General features: G+C 38.9%; 1 protein-coding gene across 2 annotated transcripts in view; it reads left to right on the top strand.

The window, feature by feature from the left end:
• C9orf72 (C9orf72-SMCR8 complex subunit) overlaps positions 1–7,514 on the top strand; it is a 23,901-nt gene extending 16,387 nt beyond the window's left edge. Inside the window, exons 8-11 of one of the 2 annotated variants that reach the window (XM_007114689.4) lie at positions 1,413–1,648; positions 4,014–4,071; positions 5,495–5,604; positions 5,706–7,514. In XM_007114689.4, the coding sequence (XP_007114751.1) occupies positions 1,413–1,648; positions 4,014–4,071; positions 5,495–5,604; positions 5,706–5,892 (591 nt within the window). In that variant the 3' untranslated portion in view covers positions 5,893–7,514. The remainder of the gene's footprint in view (positions 1–1,412; positions 1,649–4,013; positions 4,072–5,494; positions 5,605–5,705) is intronic. The other variant, XM_007114690.4, reaches the window with a different exon arrangement.
• Positions 7,515–13,781: the final 6,267 nt, after the last annotated feature.

The raw sequence follows: 13,781 nt of genomic DNA, 5'->3' as shown, positions 1-13,781 counted from the left end.
AGCCGCTCCGCGGCATGTGGGATCTTCCCGGACCGGGGCACGAACCCGTGTCCCCTGCATCGGCAGGCGGACTCTCAACCACTGCGCCACCAGGGAAGCCCTACTCTGCATTTTTTAACTTCCTTTTTCACACTGTATTGTGAACATCTTTCAATATGAGCACATAAACATTGGCAACTTAATTTTTAGCACCTAAACAATAAAACATTTTTATTTATTTAATCATTTCTCTTTTTGGATACTTAGGTTGTTTCTGGCGTTTTACTGTCTAACCCAGTGCTGTAACACACACATCACTGGAATTTGGCACACAATCATGATTCATTTTCCAGGATAAATTTCTAGAACTGGATTTGCTAAGTTAAAGCCAGTTGTTTTTTTTAATTAAAAGATAGTTATTCATACCTTTTGGCGTAAAAGACAGTAAATTTTCTTTTTCTGGGGTTTTATCTTGTTCCTTCTTCTGGTACATAGCCTTCTGCCTTTTCATCTTGTCTGTCTTTCTGTGAATGTGGTTTTTGTTCCACAGGCTGCAGGATTGTCGTTCTTCTTGCTTCTGCTGTCTGCCCTCTGGTGGATAAGGCTATCTAAGAGGCTTGATGGGAGGGACTGGTGGTGGGTAGAGCTGACTGTTGCTGTGGTGGGCAGAGCTCAGTAAAACTTTAATCCACTTGACTGTTGATGGGTGGGGCTGGGTTTCCTCCTTGTTGGTTGTTTGGCCTGAGGCGACCGAACACTGGAGCCTACCTGGGCTCTTTGCTGGGGCTAATGGCAGACTCTGGGAGGGATCACACCAAGGAGTACTTCCCAGAACGTCTGCTGCCAGTGTCCTTGTCCCCACGGTGAGCCACAGCCACCCTCCACCTCTACAGGAGACCCTCCAACACTAGCAGGTAGGTCTGGTTCAGTCTCCCCTGGGGTCACTGCTCCTTCCCCTGGGACCCGATGCGCACACTACTTTGTGTGTGCCCTCCAAGAGTGGGGTCTCTGTTTCCCCAAGTCCTTTCGAAGTCCTGCAGTCAAATCCCACTAGCCTTCAAAGTCTGATTCTCTAGGAATTCCTTCTCCCGTTGCCAGACCCCCAGGTTGGAAAGCCTGATGTGGGGCTCAGAACCTTCACTCCAGTGGGTGGACTTCTGTGGTATAAGTGTTCTCCAGTCTGTGAGTCACCCACCCAGCAGTCACGGGATTTGATTTTACTGTGATTGCGTTCCTCCTACCGTCTCATTGTGGCTTCTCCTTTGTCTTTGGATGTGGGGTATCTTTTTTGGTGAGTTCCAGTGTCTTCCTGTCGATGACAGTTCAGCAGTTAGTTGTGAATCCGGTGTTCTCGCAAGAGGGAGTGAGAGCACGTCCTTCTACTCCGCCATCTTGGTTCCTCTCTCAGTAAATTTTCTTTTCGTTTATAACAGGATTCAACTGGAAGCTTTGTGCTTCCCTTCCGGCAAGTCATGTACGCGCCCTATCCCACCACACACATAGATGTGGACGTCAACACCGTCAAGCAGATGCCACCCTGTCACGAACATATTTATAATCAGCGTAGATACATGAGATCAGAGCTGGCAGCATTCTGGAGAGCCACTTCAGAAGAAGACATGGCTCAGGATACCATCATCTACACGGACGAAAGCTTCACTCCTGATTTGTATGTCGTGCCTGCTTTTTGATATTGTCATTAAGCAATATTAGGAAACTGTATCTTTTATGAGTAGAAAGAAAACAATTTGGTGTTTAAAAGGAAAGAAATATTACTAGGAGAATTATACTGGAAGAAGTATTTGGTTAATCAAGCATTTTTTTCTTAAATGTCAGCTTTTCTTAATATAATTGTGTTTCCCATAAGATAGGTTAGATTAGTCCTTAAAAATAAGTATTTAAGTATTTATTTAACAAATGTCTATTGAGCCCCTAGGCACAGTACTTGGTGCTAAGGTTAATAGTGGCCAACCAGACAGCCCCAGCTCCTTACATTGCTTATACACTAGTGTGTAAGAGTCATAAAAGGCTTATTAATTATTAACTAAACCTTATTAACTAAAGAGGTAATTCTAAGTCTGTTTTTCCTTGATATATAAATATAAAATGTGGCAAAACTGTCAAAATATGTTAATAGAGCATTCTTTTACTTTGCATTTTATATTGTGTTATTCATTTCTTACCATAAAGTCTGATCAGTAAATTAACAAGAAAAAAAGTAATGATAATAACATGTTGTATGTGGACTCAACTAGAAAAAAGAAAGATTATAAATATGAATTATAAAACACTTAAATGATGTTCTGAAATCAGGAAAAGAAATTGTAGTATACTATCATGGTTCTCTTTAATCAGTTTAAAATGCCTGGCACATAGAATGTGCTCAGTAAATGCTAACTAGTATAATCCAGGTTTGAGTGTATAAGGCAGCAGTAAAATTGGAGCAAGCAACCCTGTCCTGGGTCTTGAAGAAAAATTTTGAGCTGAGGCAACTGACATGTGAAGCACCAATAGTCAGACAGAAGGTGTTGCCCAAAAGCATAGCAAGGAAACACCATGTCCAAGGGATCCCCAGCCTCATGTGGCTCTAGGTGCAGAAAGATGGCTTCATTAGGACCCAGCTTTTCCCAGCTCTCTGGTGTTCTTGTTGGGTCCTTTGAAAGATTTAGGGGAATTGGTTTAGAAAACAAATTGGTCAAAATAAGATTTCAGGTCCCTAAGTTTTCACATATAGGTAATTTTGGCACACGTGTCAAAATTCTCAAAATTAATCTGATCCTTCAAGCATTTTCTTCTTTCCTAAAGTGTTTGGGTTTTTTTTTCTACTTTTTGGTGGGTTCCTGGAGAGCGCTTTTGGGGGAATTTTTTAACACTTTGCTTCACCTAATTCACATATGACCAATACAGTCAATTTATGAAACAGATATATTCAGAACACTAGAGTTAAATAGCTGAATTCTCTCTCCAAAGCCAGAGAAAGGTTGTTGTCAGTGCCCACACTGGCCACCAGTTGGAGAGCCAGTAATTGTGAAGTGCTGATTTTTCCCCCTTCTGAGTTTCCTTCTTCTATAGTAGGGAACACCCATCTGCTAAAACTAGGAAATTTTAGGTACTTTCCTATTACCTCTGCGCACACACCTCCTTCCCTGCTACTCCTGTCAGTTATATGATGATCCCTACTATTTTCAGTCTTTCTTTTCAGTTAAGAATTGCTTACCTTAGTAAATGTTATATTACCCTCTGACTTGAGTATAACCTAGCATCCCAGTAAATTCCTTAGGGAAGTAGAAGGCAAGGAAAGGGAAGGAAGAAGAGAAAAGATCAAAGGCGGTTGGGAAAGGGACAGTCTTTTTTAAGAACATACTATATCCTAGGTTGTGTGGTAGGTAAACATTATCTCAAGTGTGAATTACAACTTGACTTCTTACTCTGCTCATTGCCAATGTAGCTAACATTTTCTTAGGTAGCTGATTCACGTTACTTGCCAGATGATGGGCTTGTGGACACAAACCCGGTGGTCAGGACGTTGCAGATAACCATCCTGTGTGTGTTCCTTAGTCCCATTTGAATGTTTCCCAGCATTTGTCCTCTTACCTTTTTTTCTTCCTAAACTGCTTATTAGAAGTTATTAGTATGTGAAGTTAACCTTTTATTTTGTTTTGGGTTTTGGTGGTAGTGGTATGTGTTTATTCTTGTTGCTGTTCTATATTTTTGAGATGGTGGGAATTGGTAATTATATTTATTAATTGCCTAAGGCTCTCGGTATTTTTTTATAATGTGTATGATAGAGACATACATACCCTTCCTGGGACTGCTTATACTATTTAAGAGAATATAATTACTTTGTGGCCTGACAAACTCCAGTAATAGACAAATGTATCCTTGAGTTTAAATGAGTATGTATTTTATATTTTCAAATATATATATCTAATTCTTATAAATATGTTTATAATCCCACTTCTAAGAATTTAATTTATTGGCTGGTGTGAGAGGTTGTGGAAACCATTTCAACATTTGGCCTGTTTTTTTCATAGGAATATTTTTCAAGATGTCTTACACAGAGACACTCTAGTAAAAGCCTTCCTGGATCAGGTAAATGTTAAACCTGAGATTGTCAGAGTGAATGGTATGACATGTTTTCTTTTTCAATATATCCCACACTGCCTGTACTATATATATAATTTAGAATTAAGTCCTTTTGTAGAGTCTCTGATCTTTCTACAGTGTCAAAATTATTTTTCTTCTGAATTGTTAGAGGGGAGTAGCCTGTATATGAACAATTAAAGATGCAGCATCCCCCAGTTCAAATAATAAATGTTTTAATTCTAAGCACTAACTTATAACCCAAGGGTGTTTTCTTTTGGTAAGGGGGATATTGTACAAATGTTTATTTGCCTTAATTGAGCAAAAAATGTCTTTAAAACTTATTTACATGATAGCATCTTTATTGTCTCATTCCTTTGAAAAAAATCTAGATTTTGAAGAAAATTTTAGATTATATGGGTCTTATTTCTTAAGATAACAGAGATTTGTCATAATTATCTTTCTGGGGATCAGGCCAAGAAACAGTGTCATAGATGTAGCTTTGAAATAACATAATCGTTAGGTTGACTAGGAATTTTGGATCCAGGTCTTTGTGGTCTGTGACATATTGCAAAGTTCAAGGATAATTCCAAGTCATGTAATTCCATGCTTCCCAAGCAGGAATAAAATCCTTCTACCACTACACATGTACCCCCACCCCCAAAAAAACAGAAAAATATGAATATCTCAAAACCATAGTCTAGGACTTCGCTGGTGGCGCAGTGGTAGAGAATCCACCTGCCAACACAGGGGACACGGGTTCGAGCCCTGGTCCGGGAAGATCCCACATGCCGTGGAGCAACTAAGCCCGTGCACCACAACTACTGAGCATGCCCTCTAGAGCCCCCGTGTCACAACTAATGAGCCCGTGAGCCACAATTACTGAAGCCCGCACACCTAGAGCCTGTGTTCTGCAACAAGGGAAGCCACCGTGATGAGAAGCCCGAGCACCTCAACGAAGAGCAGCCCCTGCTCGCTGCAACTATAGAAAGCCCGCGCGCAGCAACAAAGACCCAACACAGCCGAAAATAAATAAATAAATTTATTTATTTATTTAAAAAAAAAAACAAAACCATAGTCTAAGCATGGCTCACCTCTGGTAGCTCCAATTTTATTTGAAGATGTGGGCAGAGAAAAGTACACAGCTAGAAGTAACTTATATCATGATTTTTAATAATAAATAAAATGAACACGGATATAGTCTAAGGCAGAAGGAAAAATTTGAGTCAATTCTTAAAGATAAAACAGAACTGTTAGATCACTCCCAGACCCATACCTCCACCTCCTCCTGTGTGTCAGGGCACATCTATGGAAGTGGTTAGCTGCTCTAATGTGAGTTATCTGCCAGGCACTGTCAGCGCTGAGACAGAAACATGCTGTGTATAAGTAGAACGGGGCAAATTATTTATAAAAACGCTTCATTATCCTGCAGGTCTTTCATTTGAAACCCGGTCTATCTCTCAGGAGTACTTTCCTTGCACAGTTTCTGCTCGTCCTTCACAGAAAAGCCTTGACACTAATAAAATATATAGAAGATGATACGTAAGTCAGACTCCTAAATGGAAGAAAAACCTTCATACGTTGCTTTTTTTGGTTCCCTTTGGACGTTTTCTGTATTATAATTTCTTTTTTATTATTTGTAGGCAGAAGGGGAAAAAGCCCTTTAAATCGCTTCGGAACCTGAAGATAGACCTTGATTTAACAGCAGAGGGCGATCTTAACATAATAATGGCTCTAGCTGAGAAAATTAAACCAGGCCTCCATTCCTTTATCTTTGGAAGACCTTTCTATACTAGTGTCCAAGAACGAGATGTTCTAATGACTTTTTAAATGTGTAACTTGTTAATATTGCACCACGATCATAATTGCTGGTAAAGTAGCTCGGTGGTATTGGGAAACATGATTCCCTCGAGTTATGCCCTCGAGTCCTACTCAGCAATGGTAGTTACACTGCAGTTGTCACAGAAAGCCTGTAAGAGGATGTTAGGTGCACTTACAATAAATGCACCTTTTCCTAGATGTGCTCTCTTGGGAGACAGACGTATGTTTACAATTATAATAAATATTATTGCTATCTTTTAAAGATATAGGATATAAACTTGACCACAACTACTGTTTTTTGAAACTTATGATTCATGGTTTACAAGTATCCAAGTGAAATCTGAATTAGCTTTCACAGATATAATACTAGTTGACTTTCCATCTCTTGGTGTTCCTTGGTATGTGGGATTACTGTAATACTTCTACAATCAGCTAAAAATTAGAGCGTTTAAATCGTTTCAGTTCCACAAAAGGAAGTTAGCTTGAACATAGGTTAAGTTTTAAAAAGAAAATATTGATCAAGCAGATGTTTTATTGAAATCAACTGTTCCATCCTACTTTGCAGACTTAGTCCTTGGGATTCAGTCTGTGTAGAAACATCAGGCAGTATGTATAGTCCCAATTACGGTGAACCACAATCAAGGTGTTTTTCTGTTTGTTTGTTGAGCTCTGTCACAGAAAATGTAGAGAATTTGATTTTATGTTTCAGTAGTTATTGCCAACTTTTTCAGTTAATTTTCATTATTTTTGAGCCAAATTGAAATGTATACCTCCTGTGCCTTTTTTTTTTCTTGGAAAATATAATCTCTTGGAAGAATTTCAGATTTCACTAGTCACTCATTTTTATCTTGTTTTCCTCTTGTATAGTCTTCCTCTGATTTAGCAATCATTATAACTCTGAGATTATTAAATGCAATAGAGAAATACTAACTAGTAAGATTTTTTTTCAGGAACAAGAATAGTATCTTCTTCCTTCAATTTCTGCCCATGTTTTTGAAGTTGTTACCACGTCTCTTTGCCTGCACCATAGGAGGACGTTACTGACATGCTATTTTACTAGGTGCTACTTTGGCAGAACTAAGTGGTCAATCTCTTTTGTTTCCTTAATGTGTTTGGACCATTTTGCTAGCTATAAAATAACCAATTAACATAATTCTGTGCTACAACAGTATTGACAAAATAGTATACACAAGCATAAAATATATTTTTATTTAAAACTGTGGAAGTAACATAAAAGGGAAAAAGTATTTATAAGAAAGGGATAAAAGTGATGAGCCCCTCTGCCCTCACCCACCAAATTTAACCAGAACCAACATAGGTCCTAATAGCCTTTCACATCACTAATAAGAAAGGTGTAGACATCTCGATTTTTAGACACATACTCAACTAGATTGACAGATGCTCTGGCTCAGTCATGGAAAAATGTACAGATTCCACCTTGTTGAACCCCGTATTCAGTGCTATTTACATGATAGATTATTTAAGTGCTAATTATTTTCTTTTGTTGATTTATTGTACCATTGTATGGGATGCAAGTTGTACAGTGAAATAAGTTATTAAAGCATGTGTGCACATTGTTATATATCTTTTCTCCTAGATGGAGAATTTTGAATAAAATATCTTTGAAATTTTGTGTCTTTCAGTTATTTGCTTGAAAAAGCAGTGCAATGATATTGAAAGACTGATTGGCTTCCTGCTCTGCTGACAGTCGTTGTATCTAAACAATTTTTTAAAATTTTCTCTTTTGAAAGAAAATATATTTAAAGGTTCTGTGTGATGCTGGAATCATGTGTGGTTTGATTGTTTTGTTTTTTATTTTTTTGTCTGCTTAACTCCCAGGACTGCATTTTTATTTTTAAATTTCTATATTAATATATCAGATATAAGATAATGCTTGTGTAAATTCTTTTTTTTTAATTATTATAATAATATTAATACAACCTAAGTTGAAGTTATTCCTTCTAGGTCCCCAGTATACGTGTCCAGTATGAAAGTGAAAGTGTAAGGAATCTAAACCCCTTAATATGGAAAACAAATAAGATTGACACTTTTACTCCAGGAAAACAAAATTAATTCATAAATGTAATAGTTGAGTTGAAAGGTTTCTCTAGAAGAAGACTGATTGATTGCATTGCCAAGATTCTCAAAGAAGAAACCCAAACTTCGTATAATGCTGGAAATTAAAAATGAGACCTCTATGGTCTATTTCTGTAATGCTACAGGTCAAACAGGAAGACAGTGAATGTCACTCTTCTCTAATACTATTTTGGTTTTTACATGGAATTGTACAAATTGATATTTCTTGTGTGAGTTGCAGGGTGCAGGTTAAAGTACCAAAAGCAGTTCACCACCCCCACGTGACACACACTATCCACTGGACTTTCTGAAGCTATCATCGCAACAACACTGAGGCAGGTATGCTTAATTCCATTTTACAAATGAGGAGACTAGAGCTTAAGGAAGTATAATACACAGGCTGTTGTCACTCAGTTGGTTAAGCTGGATTTCATCCGAAACAGTTATCAGAGTTGTCCTGTGGCACAGCTCCTGGGACAGTTCCTCCATGTAGCAGGTACTCAATGCTGTTGAATTGGAGGGAGGGGAAGGAAGCAAGTATTACATACAGGCTTACTAGCACTCTGCAGTGCCCAAGTGTGATTCCCTGCATTGCTACTTGGAGAAGCTACTTAACCTCTCTGAGGCTCATTTGTTAAATATTTGAAATGAGGACATGATGATAACCTCTTGATTGTTAAGAGGACCTAAATGAGGGCTTCCCTGGGGGTGCAATGGTTGGGAATCCACTGCCAATGCAGGAGACACGGGTTTGAGCCCTAGTCTGGGAGGATCCCACGTGCCGCGGAGCAACTAAGCCCATACGCCACAACTACCGAGCCTGCGCCTTAGAGCCCGTGAGCCACAACTACTGAGCCCTTATGCCACAACTACTGAAGCCCATGTGCCTAGAGCCCGTGCTCCGCAACAAGAGAAGCCACCACAGTGAGACGCCTGTGCACCACAACGAAGAGTAGCCCCCGCTCACTGCAACTTGAGAAAGCCCATGCGCAGCAACGAAGACCCAACACAGCCAAAAATAAATAAAAATAAATTTAAAAAAAAAAAAAGAGGACTTAATGAGACTATGTAAGGTACTTAGCTCAGTACCTGATGAGTGTTTCATATGCTCTTTTACCTAGTCTGACAATCATTACCATTTAATCAGGGTGTTTAGAACATTTATATTTAATGTAATTATTGATATGGTTAGATTCAATCTATCATCTTGCTATTTGTTTTCTATTTGTACGATTTGTTCTTTGTTCTTTTTTTCTTCCTTTTCTACTTTATTTTAGATTGAGTATTTTTTTTCATGATTCCCTTTTATCGCTTTTGTTGGCTTATTAGTTGTAACTCGTTTAGTTCAGTGGTTGCTTTAGGGTTATAGTATATACATCTTTAACATACCCGTCTACATTCAAGTGATATACCACATGACGTACAGTTTAAGAACCTTACAATGAAAAACTTCTATTTCTCTCTTCTTGCCTTGGTGCTGTTGGGGCCTCACATTCTACATCTACCTATGCTATAAGCTTCACACTTACTATTTTTGCTTTAAACAGTCAATTATCTTTTCAAGAGATTTAAAGATAAATATTCTAAATACCCCAATTAAAAGGCAAAACTTATCAGATTGGATTAAAAAAACAAGTTCCAACTATATGCTACCAACAGAAACCACATGTTGAAAATAAAGGACAGATTAAAATAAAAGGGTAGAAAAAGATACCATATTAACACCAATCAAAAGAAAGCAGGAGTTGGCTATATTAATAGCAGGCAAAATGGTACAGATGAACCGGTTTGCAAGGCAGAAATAGAGACACAGATGTAGAGAGCAAATGTATGGACACCAAGGGGGGAAAGCAGCAGGGGAGGGAGATGAATTGGGAGATTGGGATTGACATATATACACTAATATGTATAAAATAGATAACTAATATGAACCTGCTGTATAGCACAGGGAACTCCACTTCGCTGTACAGTAGAAACAACATTGTAAGACAATTATACCCCAATAAAAAAAAATTAAGAAAATCAGGCAAAGTAGATTTCAGAGCAATCCCTTTATCAGGGATAAAGATTATTTCATAATGCTAAAGGAGTCAATTCAGCACGAGGACACAACAATCCTAAATGCTTGTTCACCTAATAACAGCTTCAAAATACTTGAAGTAAAAACTGTTAAAACTCTAAGGAGAAATTGACAAATCCACAATTATAGTTGGAGATTTGAAAACCTCTTTCAATGTTTGATAAAATAAGACAGATTTTAGAGCTAGATTATGCATAGGCTCAATTTTAATGAAAGACTTCACAGGAAAAAAAAATCTTAGTAAGGATATAGAAGACTTGAACAAGACTCTCAACCAACTTGATGAAAATGACATTTATAGAACATAGCCATACCCAACAACGGTAGATTACACATTCTTTTCAAGAACACATGGAATGTGTACCAGGATAGACCACATTCTGAGCCATGAAACAAGTCTCCATAACATAAAAGGATTCAAGTCATGCAAAGTATGTTCTCTTGACCACAGTGGAAATAAATTAGAAATCAATAACAGATATCTGGGAAAACCTCAAATAGTTGGAAACTAAATAGCACTTTTAAAAGATTAGATAATTTCTAAATCATGTGTCTGGGGGATAAGAGGAAATGGATTGGAGAACAGAAAGGGATGTATCAGAATGTAGTGGAGTGATTTTTATGAAGACTGGAACTCATCCTGCCTTTGATGTCTCCCCTCTGCAACCCATTCTTCATATTGATAACAGCATGATCCTTCTAAAATTAAATCTGATGATCACTTCTGTTTAGTGGCTGTACATCACTCACAAATTTAAGTCCAGAATCTTTGCAACAGTTTCTGTTCATCCCTCTAATCTCACTTTTCACTGTCTTAACTTCTAACTTCTTAGTACATTCTTTTGTTGCGTCTATTATACCATTTCTTTGCTTCTCTTTCTCCACCACTAGGCTAGACAACAAGATACATGTCTTCATTTTTGTATCTCAGTGTCTAGCATGGTATTGGGCACAGGGCATGCTTCTAAAAAAGTTACTTCAATGAATATGAGTTTATTAAATATTATTTTCTTTGTCCTCTCCAAAAAAATTAGTTCTTGCAAAATAAGGAAATTGCTTTCTTTTTGTAATCAGAAGCTTGTTTCCCCCAGAGAGTCCATTAAAACTCAGCCTATGCACGACCCAGCTCTAAAATTTCAAAGATCTTAAGGCGGTGATTTTCAATCCCTTCAAAGTAGTAAGACCCTGTCATTTTCTGTTTCTGCATTTGTGTCTCACTATCTCATCTCTTGCTGAAATGTTCTTTTTAAATTCATAGCTTGATAAATTGCTAAGCAGTTTTCATCAGACCCATTAGGACAGTGGTAAGTATCCATTTGTGGAACGTGGACATTCAAGAAATCTGATCCAGTATTTAGAAAATCATTCCTGAGCTCAGAGTTGGCTCAAACTGGCACCTTCTGGCATTTGCTTGTGGGTGGGGAATGTGGAATGCTTTGAAAGCTGAATGGATTTGTCAAGTTTTAAAACTCCCTTGTGGCTAAAGGAAAACAGCATTCATTGTTTAAAAACACCATTGTTTGTTTTTTCTGCTTTTCTGTTCTTTGGAACCTGAATCTGCAAAAACGTTCACACCCAGCATTTTGCTTCATGTACCTCTTCTACTACATTTCTAGAGGACATGAGTGGCATGGAAACCTTTTTTTGTGATTACAGTGTTCAGAGCAAATTGAAAAACTCCGTTTTAATGCTCATACTGAATTTTATGGGAAAAGACACTATAGCTGTCATTATAGGCGGAGAGTAGAGTTGATAGGAGCGTGAGTCCTGGAACCAGACCTCAAGGCTCAAATCCCTGTTTTTCCACTTCTTGGCTGTGTGACCTTGGGCAAGGTATTGAATGTCTCTGTGCTACCTCAATATTCTCCTCTATTCCATAGGAATAAAAGAACCTACATCATAGGATTGTTTGAAAAAATAAGTGGGTTGATACATGCAGAATGCCTGAAAGGGTAACGGGCACAGAGCAAGTGAACAATAAAATCTAGTTGCTGCTGTTGTCAATGGTATCCGTGTCATTATCAGCATCATTAAGCAACTGAATATGAAGTTCCCATATCTGGTCCTTAAACCACAACAATTCTTCAGCTGTGATTCTAGGTGATACCACCTTAGTAGCCAGATTATTTTATTTGTGTGAACCCATTACTGCCTGATCGCACAGAGCAGAGTGTCGCCCACGGAAAAGGTCATTCTAGGCCATGAAAGGTACTATCCGGACGCTTCACCCTGTGTTTCAAATCTCTCCGCTCTCGTTCCACTGCCGTTATTTCTCATCCACATTAAATCAACAGCTCCCCACTTCTGATCTTTTCACCCATTAACCGCAACCTTTCCATGCCCTTCCCCCGCCCCAATCCGTTTTCTCCACAGAAGGCAAAGTGATCTTTCTAATATCATCTCCTCTTTGACCTCACTCACTTGCTTTCAAAAACCCTCCGTGACAAGCTTTGACACAATATAAGGCCTGCCATCCTGGGGTGAAGCACAAGGGCCTTTGGGATCTGACCGCAGCAAACCTCTCCATCCTTCTCTCTCACCACGCATCCCCTCACTCAGGGGCCCTGATGAAGTTTGTACTTCCCCACCCACCCACCTTACTCTCATCACTGCTCTCACTGCCTGGAATACTCACGCCCTTCACCTGGATGAACTTACTTGTCCATCAGGATATACCTGTGGCTGGTGTCCTGTTCTTCCAGTCCCTTCCCTCAAGTCTGGATTTAGAGCCTCCAGACTTTAAGCTCCTTGAGGCAAGGACCATGTCTGTGCACTAGGTTACACCGAATTGCCTGGCACTTAATACGTTTATTAACTATATGTTGAATTAGTTACCCTCCGTTCAGGGCTCTTGTAGGTCTCTATGCCTATAGGCCTAGCATAACACTTAACTCATTATTATCACCATTATCATGGGTTTGTTTGTCTCCATTAGACTGTGAGCTTCACACACGAGGTTGGGTCCTTGTCTTATACATCATTGTGTCCCCAGCTTCCAGCATAGTGCCTGCCATGAAACAGGAACTCAGCCAGTTCTGAAAGAATGAATGGTATCCACGTACCATTAATCTCAGTTTTGAAGTTTCTCCGAATTCTGAAGCAGTGGGATTTATGGACCCCTCTTGGCAGTTCTTGGGTGTTATCCCAATGATACCACTGACATTTGAAGCAAAAGTTTGTACATATGTATATTTTTCTGGTTGGTGGGGTCATAGCCTTCATCAGATTCTCAGAGGGGTTTCTGATTCCCCTCAAAGGTAGGAATCTATGTCCTAAAGAGTTATATGTAAAAACCAGTTGTGAAATAAAATGTTTGCAAGGAATCAAAACTACAATGTGTGTACTATCTCACACCGGTCAGAATAGCCATCTTTTTCTTTTCTTCTTTTCTTTTTTAAATTTATTATTTAGGCTCTGCCGGGTCTTAGTTGCAGCATGCGGACTTAGTTGCGGTATGCATGTGGGATCTAGTTCCCCGACCAGGGAATGAACCTGGGCCCCCTGCACTGGGAGCGCAGAGTCTTACCCACTAGACCACCAGGGAAGTCCCCAGAATGGCCATCTTTAAAAAGTCTACAAATAACAAATTCTGGAAAGAGTGTGGAGGAAAATGGAGCTCTCCTACACTGTTGGTGGGAATGTAAATTGGTGCAGCCACTATGGAAAAAGGTATGCAGGTTCCTCAAAAAACTAAAAATAGAGTTGCCATATGATCCAGCAATTTGTCTCCTGGCCATATATC

Source organism: Physeter macrocephalus, chromosome 9, assembly GCF_002837175.3.
Source record: "Physeter macrocephalus isolate SW-GA chromosome 9, ASM283717v5, whole genome shotgun sequence".
NCBI lineage: Eukaryota > Metazoa > Chordata > Mammalia > Artiodactyla > Physeteridae > Physeter > Physeter macrocephalus.
The sequence above is the reverse complement of the archived record's forward strand: the minus strand, read 5'-3'. Positions and strand labels throughout refer to the sequence as shown.